This window comes from Trachurus trachurus (assembly GCF_905171665.1).
Source record: "Trachurus trachurus genome assembly, chromosome: 5".
NCBI classification, from domain to species: Eukaryota; Metazoa; Chordata; class Actinopteri; order Carangiformes; family Carangidae; genus Trachurus; species Trachurus trachurus.
Window position 1 is genome coordinate 5,944,343 of NC_139896.1, and position 9,337 is coordinate 5,953,679.

The 9,337-nt window shown below is 38.4% G+C and overlaps 1 protein-coding gene across 2 annotated transcripts in view; it reads right to left on the reverse strand.

Moving 5' to 3' along the window:
• The window catches only part of ankrd52b (ankyrin repeat domain 52b), a 22,554-nt gene extending 14,408 nt beyond the window's left edge, over positions 1–8,146 (reverse strand). For both annotated transcript variants that reach the window (XM_083971794.1, XM_083971795.1), the window contains exons 1-8: positions 8,005–8,146; positions 7,094–7,177; positions 6,824–6,902; positions 6,327–6,397; positions 6,023–6,223; positions 5,635–5,722; positions 2,417–2,559; positions 1,397–1,609 (exon numbers count right to left, since the gene is read on the reverse strand). In XM_083971794.1, the coding sequence (XP_083827920.1) occupies positions 1,397–1,609; positions 2,417–2,559; positions 5,635–5,722; positions 6,023–6,223; positions 6,327–6,397; positions 6,824–6,902; positions 7,094–7,177; positions 8,005–8,031 (906 nt within the window). In that variant the 5' untranslated portion in view covers positions 8,032–8,146. The remainder of the gene's footprint in view (positions 1–1,396; positions 1,610–2,416; positions 2,560–5,634; positions 5,723–6,022; positions 6,224–6,326; positions 6,398–6,823; positions 6,903–7,093; positions 7,178–8,004) is intronic.
• Positions 8,147–9,337: the final 1,191 nt, after the last annotated feature.

A 9,337-nucleotide genomic window follows, 5' to 3' on the forward strand; every position in this document is an offset into this window, starting at 1 on the left:
ATCAAAATTATTCAGATTTTGAAATCCCTTTTTTTTTTTGCCGTAATCCGTATTTTACTTTAATCCCAGTTGTTCAAAGCAAAGTTTACAGAATCTGGATAATGATGATGAGTGCTCTAAATGTGACTGTGTATCACACTGAAGGAAAGTCGGTCTGTAAACAACAGGCAGAACAGCAGCATGGGGTCATTATTAACAGTGTATTTATTTGAAAATGTGGTGTATGTGTTGTTTTCTGTGCTGTTTTCTGTTTCTTCGATGTCTTTTAAACAGCCAGACCATAATCTTCTCTGGTCTGGCTGATTAAATAAATAAATAAAAAGGCAAATATACAGAACATTAGTCAAATACATTGTGAATATTTTTCCATGCGTTTCAAATTCATTTCAAAATTTCATTAAATTATCCAGTAGTTAGGGAAATGTTCTTCAATTGTGGAATATATTACCAGTTTACGTTAGAGACTGTGCCACTTACACCACTTTCAAAAAGACCCTCAAACAGTGGTTAGTACAGTAGCAAGCCAGACCTGCTCTCATACATAACTTTTTCTCTTTCTCTTTAATCTATATGGATTCTTAATGTGAATTAAATGTGAATTGGGACCTACTTTTTGTGTACAACTGTGTTTTATCTATTTGTATACTGGTATATTGTTTGTATGTCATGACTTGCCTTAGGACAACGGATGTGAATTAGCAACTATGCTAAATCTGGCATATTTACATTGATGCTCTGGCTAACATGTTGATTAATATGCAATGTCCTAATCAAATAAATAAATAAAATAAATAAGTAAGTAAAAGTTTACTTTATTTACTTTATCACTGTGATGGTTTAAAAATCAGGTGCAAAATATAAACCAATAAATGTGCATATACTACATTATAAATGTTGTTTATTTGACCATTTATTTGACCATTTGTTTTATTTGAATTTGATTTAAATCACATTTTGTTCCTGAATCCACTAAACTGCTGGGATCAGAATAATCCTGATTTTTTGGATCAAAGTTTTCCTGATCCTATGATTGTAAAAAGTTTTGAATAACACAAACTGAGGGTTTGATCCAGATTAAAACCAAGACAAAATCCATTTTTAGTTTTTAAACAACCCATTTTAAAGATTTGATCTGACCCATTATCCAAAATCCGATCAGATCACTTTTGAACCCGGGACTTTAATGATCTGACCAATTATTTTCCAAGTAAGTAAATTAGTTGTTTCTTTTGGGGAGACGTTCTCTCTCCAAATTTTATCTTTTTAATGTAGCACTTTGAGATTATTTGCTCAATATAAAGTGCATTACAAATAAAATTCATTATTATTACTATTATTATTAAGTCTTAATTTCCCGCCTTGTTTTGAACCCTCTCATTAAAACGAAGCTCTCTACCTGCAGGTTGACGTCGGCCCCGTTGTTGATGAGCAGCTCCAGACAGAGCACGCCGCTGGAGGAGGCGGCGGCCAGGTGCAGCGGCGTGTTGCCCTGGTTGTTGGGCTGGTTGATGTTGGCGCCGGCGTTCACCAGCTCGGTTGCCACGGTGTCCTGACCGGTGTGACAGGCCATGTGGAGCGCCGTGTTCCCAAACATGTTGGGCTCATCCGTCTGAGAGACAGAGGAGGGAAACAGGTGATGATGCTGATAGTTAAAAACTTAAAAACTCTCTGCAGCAATATGAAGCACATTAAAGGGATAGTTCAACATTTTGGCAAATTGGCCCATTGCCATAATCCCTATAGTCATAGCAGTAGGTTCGTTACCTTTAATTGTCGGTGCAAGCTATTTTTAGAACGGTGGAGCAGAGTCGCGAGCTGCTCAGAGCTACGCTACGGAGGCTCATGGGATTTCTTGGTTTCAAACTCATCAAACTCATCAAATACACAATCCAACAACTCCACAACGCTCTGGTGGACAAGTTGTGAGCTGCACATTCACCACGCTATGAGATAATAACACAACGTTACCAGACAGAGTTGTTTTAGAGGTAAATTCATGCAAAACTGCTGATGCGTGTTGCCTTCAGAGAAAGTTTTTCAGCAAGCAGTCTCTGTATTTGCAGTGAAAACAACTCTGTCTCATAACGTTCCATTATTATCTCGTAGCGTGGTGAATGTGCAGGTCACAACTTGTCCACCAGAGCGTTTTGGAGTTGTTGGATTGTGTATTTGATGAGTTTGATGAGGGGAAACCAAGAAATCCCATGAGCCTCCGTAGTGTAGCTCTGAGCAGCTCACGGCTCTGCTCCGCCGTTCTAAAAATAGCTTGCACCGACAATTAAAGGTAACGAACCTACTGCTATGACTATAGGGGTTATGGCAATGGGCCAATTTGCCAAAATGTTGAACTATCCCTTTAATGATAAATAAATGTCAGCTTTCCTAATAGTTTTGTGACTGAGACACTTTACTTTACCTCCACTCCCAGCCTCAGCAGATACATGACCACGTCTGCGTGTCCGCTGGCAGCTGCAGCGTGAAGCGGAGTGTAACCACGTTTGTCCTTACACGCCGCGTCGCCGCTGTGAGACACCAGAAGCTTCATGACCTCCAGGTGTCCTGCAACAAGAGCTTAACGTTTACTACACGCACCCGCCATGACGTTCATGTGTGGAGTTTAAATAAAAAATTTAATTTGATATTAATCATGTTATGCTTTGTTTTGTCCTTGTCTAAATGTTGTCTTAGTGTGAACCACGGGACTGCGGATGGAAATTAGTTTTAGAGCTAAATCTGGCATATTTACATTTTGTATGTTCATGAATATGCAGAGTCCCGTTACAAATAAACAAATAAATGAAATGAAAAATATTTAATTTCAGCCTTGACAACAACTATTTGAATTTTAATGGACTGACATTGTGTTAGTAAATCAAACTAGTCATATATGCAGTGATGGGAATAACGGCGTTAAAATAAACGGCGTTACTAACGGCTTTATCTTTTTCAGTAACGAGTAATCTAACTAATTACTATTTCCATCGTTACAACGCCGTTACCGTTACCGACAATTAAATGAGGCGCGTTACAAACTACTTTGAAGCCGTTGTCCTCCGACTTGGCTCATCTCAGTCACAGAAGCTGCTAAACTGTTGTTGTTTTTTCCTCCTCTCCTTTGGTGAGGGGAGGGGGGAGGAGGGAGGGACGAGACAACCGCATAAGTGATGATGATTGGTTGAGGCACAGTAAGGTTTCATGCTAAGCCAATCAGAGGCAGTGTTCAGTTTGTACACAAACCACACACGCACGCAGTTTAGCCTCACACACACAGACTAGCAGAGGGAAGCTGCCGAGATCGGAGGGAAAGTGGAAACAGACACTGCTTTAATCTCCCTGAGGTAAAAGACAAGAACATGTGAGGTGTAGCTACATTATGTCCCGGAGCGAAGTGTTTGTCCTGAGCTTCTGCTCACCTGACTCTGTGCAGCTTCTTCATTAAATCCAAACAGTCCGACACAGCGACGCACTGCTCCTCTTTGCCTCTAAAGTCTCTGTAGCTCATCAGCTGGAACTCTTCCAGAGCAGCTACAGCAGCGTTGTGACCTCAACCATGGTTGGTGAGAGCAGAAATGTTGTTGTAGTGAAAATGGGCGGGCTCGTGAAGACGCGAATTTACACAAAGTCAAAACGAGCGATAAATCGCATTTCTCGCGTATCTCGCGTTTGGTCGCGCGTATAAACTCGAGCGAAAAAAAAGCGTTCCTCGTGTTTAGGACGAAGACGCGAAGGTCCCGTCGCCATAAAAGAATCGGGTGTAGCGTCGCAAAAAAAAAAAAGTCGCGTCTACCGCGTCTCGCGCCTAATCGCGTCTCGCGCCTAATCGCGTCTTTGCGTCACGGCCTTTTACACCGCGGACGTAACGAATAAACGGTGACGGTGTGAACGAACAACATAGAACAGGACCAGACGTGGCGTTGTTTCCTCTTTTCACCTACAGCTCCACTCTCCCTTACTTACAGTAACTACTGTTATTGTTGAGGCCAGAGAATTGTGGGATTTGTAGTTTTTGACCAATCGTGTGCTCTTTCTTTTTGTGATTTTTCCGGTTCACACATGTTTGTTTTTTTTAGGGGCAAATGCGAGTGAAATACTCGCCCATGGTGGGCATAAGAAAATGTAAGACCTGTCTAAAATTATTTAAGACTTGAACACAATAATTCAACAAATTTAAGACATTTTAAGACCTAAAATTTAGATTTTCACATTTTAGACTTTTTAAGACCCCGCGCGCATACCCTGTTATTTCATATAAAAGTTTAAGTGCATACATATTTTATGATGCTGTGTATTATATATTTAAGACCATCTTAGAATTTTCTAATAAATTTAATACTTTTTAAGGCCTTAATTTTAGATACATGAATTTAAGACTTTTTAAGGATCCGCAGATACCCTGTTGTGCGCTCACAGCAGGACAGATAATCAGATGGATAATCGGTAAAGTTAATAATTTCACTTAATGTGGCCATGAATAAATTAATTTCAAGTTTTGCCTGTTATTAAACGCGAATCTTGAATAGGTCTCCGCTGTTTTCACATTTAAAAAGGTCTTTGTTGTCTTTGTACAGAGACAATATGAGATTTGCTTGTAGCCACAGCACTTAAAAAGCCCACTGTAACCTATTTTCATAGGCACACCAGCCTCGCTTTCAATAAAACACACACTCGCATTCCATAATTGCGATCAGTGAAATATATGAAAACAATAAAATACAATTTAAAAATGAGAGAAAAAAAAATCCAAATTCTTCGACATATTTAAACTTAAAAAAAAGAAAGAAAAAGTAGCGCAATAGTTACTTTCCCTGGTAACTAGTTACTATTATAGTGAAGTAGTGGAGTTACTAACTCAGTTACTTTTTGGGAGAAGTAATTAGTAACTATAACTAATTACTTTTTAAAAGTAACGTTCCCAACACTGCATATATGACCATGATTTGACATAATAAAGCTGCATAATGAAAGATCATTTAACCTTCATAACTTTAAAGTAGATGGATGCACGAAATTTGCCAATAATTATCGGCCAAAATACACAGATAGGTCTGATAATTACATTTTTTGCTGATTACTATAGGCCAATTATAATCAGCCAACAATATCTTGAATTTGCTCATTTTCAGTAACAGTAGTGTCGGTTATATCATTTTGTTAAGTCAGAGTCAGAGCTATAATGTTAAATGTATCTTTACTCACTAAATCTTTAAGACTTTCTTTATCTCAGGTGTGGATATAAACTAACTTAACTTAAAAATTGTTATCGGTTATCAGTCTTGGTGGGAAAAAACAGTTATCGTGCGTCTTAACTTTAAAGTTACAAAGTCAGAGCTCGACCAATCGAACTGTCAACAGTGAACTAACTAACATCACAGCCATCCTACAATAGATATAAGGCAGTGACAGATGTAGACTTCTTTGTCTTAAATGTGTTCATACTGTAATGTGACAATGAGTTTTTGTCTTTTAAAGTGAAATGAAGGACAGTAACCTTTTGACTTTAAGCTGTTTTCAGGTTCTTGTTTATGTTCTTGTGTGTTTTATGACTAATTTCTGTTCTGTAGGAGATTCTTTGTCACCAAATATATGTGTGTGTGTGTGTGTGTGTGTGTGTGTGTGTGTGTGTGTCTGACTTACCGAGGTGTGCAGCCCAGTGGATCGCCTGCCTTTCTTTCTTATCTTTGGCACTCGCGTTGGCACCTTTACTCAGGAGCAAGTTCACCATCTGCAGCGACGCAACAACCGGATCAATCAGTGCATCTATCAACTCATCACATCTCAATCTACAACCACAGTTATAGATTAACAGTTTATATTGGCATCGATAACCAACACACTGAGCAGTAATTCAAACAGGGCTGTGGTGCAACAGCTGCAGCCAGGCATTAAGAAATTGTTCTCTCCAGTCTTTATAAACTTTCATAAAACAGAAGCATTTCCAGGCCTGTTGCATTGAAATGATTAACAACCATAAAAAAGGGATAAAAAGGTTAAAGATCACACACAATCAACTTTACAGTTTTACCTCTGCGTGGCCGCTGTGCGCCGCATGATGCAGCGGCGTCCTCCCTGACCTGTCAGTAACATCCAGGCTGCAGACGTGTGGTATCAGAGCTCCTGCGCAGCCCGTGGCCCAGTTTGCAGCCGCCATGTGCAAAGGTGTGTGCCAGAATTTGTCCTTTGAGTTCACCTCTGCTTTGTGCTTCAGCAGCAGCTGCACAGCCCTCTGAGAGAAAAAACACAAAAATTAATTGATGACGATGCAAGTTTATTAATAATAATAATAAGATCTGGTTCTCCTTTCTTTTGTTTTGAAAATAGGAACATACTTCATTTCGTGACGCAGCTGCTCGATGCAGAGGAGTCATCAAACCCTGGTCCTTAACGTTAACGTTTGCATCTGTAACACAAAGCAAAAACAACAAAGACTTATTAGATTAGATTAATTTATTTGTCCTTTACAAGGAAAATTGTTTTCACCATTGCGTCCAAACGGCCTCGAGAAGTGCAAATTACATTAATTTACATACATTCCCACATTTCACCACAAATACATAGACACATGAGAGCATAAAACATAAGACATAAGACCCCACACCCCACATTTACATGTACATTCCCCATGGTTATGTTCTTTTCATTGTCTTATTTAGTTCAGCTATGGCAGATGGGATGAAGCTTTTGTTGAATTTTATTTTCTTCCAGGCCAACGTTCTGTACCGTTGGCCAGAGGGGAGGAGTGTGAAGTGTGAGTTGAGTGGTTGAGTTTTTGGTATGTTTCAGTTTGTCTGTGTATGATTATTTATTTAAGCAGTAAAATAAATACCTGAATTAATAAGCAGGTCCATAACGTGGACATCACCCATATAGGCAGCAGCATGAAGTGGTGTGCTTTGTTCTTGGTCCTGAAAGAAAGAAAAACGCAGCGTTTTACCACCAGCTCATCCTGTGTTGTATTATTATTTTTTGCTCACATGATCTGATTCACATTCTGGATTAAGGTTACAGCTGCAACATTGGAGCAGGCATAATGCAGATTTTGCTTGAAAATCAACATGACGACTGCTGAGTTTTAATGCGGGATATGGGATGTTACCAGTGAGTTGACGTCCTCTTCATGGTTCAACAAAAACGTCACTTCTTCTGTGTTACGGTTGAATATGGCCTGGACCAGCGGGGACTGGAAGAGAGATGAGACATGTTAAAAAAGAAATGAAGTAAAAACAACATGGCACATACATTAAAACTGGATTAATTTCCCTATATACTTTGCCCGACAAAAGAAGCAGTGATTTATAGAGGTGGTGGCAGTAAAACACCTTTGCAGCAGAACAGCCTTCATCAGCAAAAACACTACTAGGGTCATAAATACTCATAAAAAACTTTTGCTGAGATGCTAAAAATGGCCAATAAATTCCGAGTAAAGACAAAAAGTGATTCTAGTGCATATAGTTAAATACATTTGGGTAAAATATTCCTATTGGCATGATGCAATCTGCTCCAGTGAAAACCAGGACCTCAGATGCAGAGGCTATTTATTGTACTGGCATTTAAAGTGACTGGGCTGGGGGGAGAGACTACTTTGTGAAGCATTACTTTTAAAGGGAGCTCTATATGTCCTCCACAAATAGCAGCAAAATGTTTGTATGCCATAGAGAGAGAGGGGTATGGATCCATTTAAAGGCCCATGCTTTAAAATGCTGCTATGTTGACAAGAGTTATTGTAACCCTTATTTAACAGAGACAAAAAGAGAAAAGCTCCTGGTGCAAAAACAACCGGGTCCAAATATTAAAACTCTGCAGCAGTGATCATGCAAACTGGAAAACCTGTTGTTAAACGTTAAATCAGAAATAAAACGTGTGCCATTAACGAGCCTTGTTGCAGCAAACTTTGCTCGACATGTCGCTATCATGACTAGCCAGCTGTTTGCAGTGTTTTAGTGGGGGGGGAGTCCTCCTCCTCATAGTTAAAGTTTAAAGCTGAAGTAAAAAAGCTTTATTTACTACCTGGTCCTTGATATTTCTTAACTCCATGTCCCAAGTCACTGTGGAAGATCCTTCATTGAGACAAACTGAGTGTTTTAACTGGCTTCATGTCCCTCAGCAGCAGCAGTAGCAGCTAGTTAGCCTAGCTTTAGCCTAGTTAGCTTCTCTTTCTGGGATGTGTGACGTGTACGACACAGCTGCCGAAATATCGCGAGAGAAGTCAAGTCAGAGAGAGGAAGCGTGATTTGGAGGAGCATTTACAAAGTAGGTTTAGAAAGGTTTATTTGTGCTCGTATTATTGATTGATTGATTGATTTTATTTGATTTTGATTTTTTTTTATGAAACATGATACATCTCTGCACCATAGTTAAAACTAAAAATAAAACCAAGAGGCTTATTTCCACTGTGGTCCCTAAATAAAACATCAAACATCCTGAAGATCACAGGGTCTATAAAAAGTTAGTTTTTTGTTTTTTATTTATCAACAAATTTTAAGTATCAACAAATTGCAAACATTTAAGGCACATTTGTGATACAAAGATTGAAAATGTTGAATCAGCTAGCAAGCCAATGAAAAGAAAAGAAAAGAAAAGAAAAGAAAAGAGAATAACATGTGTCTTATTCTAGAAGGGTAAATAAATCCAATAAAGAAAAGAGACTCTGGGCATTTTTGTTTGTCATGCAGGGCCTAGTATACAAGGATTTTTTGTATATTTTGAGTTCATTCTTCCATGGGTCTATAAAAAGTAAATAGTACATAAATATACTATGCTTGGTGTCCGAGCCATTTACTAACACTCTTGGGGGGCACAAAGTCTGTCGAACTGCTCCTAGTAGAATACATATGGACCAGAAACCCGATTAAAATAATTTATGAAGTTATTAGTCTTTTTCCCCAAATATAATCATGTTTTTTATTGGTATTTATTACATATTTATAATTATTATAAATAACATAATTATACGCCTGCGGCCTGTTAATTAATACAAAGACTAAATAAAAAACATAACCCACATTTGACTGGTCATGGTGAAAATAAATGAACGAATAAATAAATATTACATTGCTTTTTCCATGTTGCATACCAATTTGAGGAACTTTACTCCCACACTGCAGTTCAAAGGGAGTGGATGGACTCTTTATTCCACTAAATTGATTGATTGAAACTTTTATTTATCCCCATAAGGAGATTCAGGTGTCTGAAACATTAACAGTTAAAAGGAGAGAAGACGCCAATACATTAAAAAAGGGTAATTGATTAAAGAAAGGTAATTAGCTAATAAATAGTTTAAATAGATGAATAAGGACAGCATGAGAGAGGCATAACCAACTTCTGAACAAAGTAGGCTATT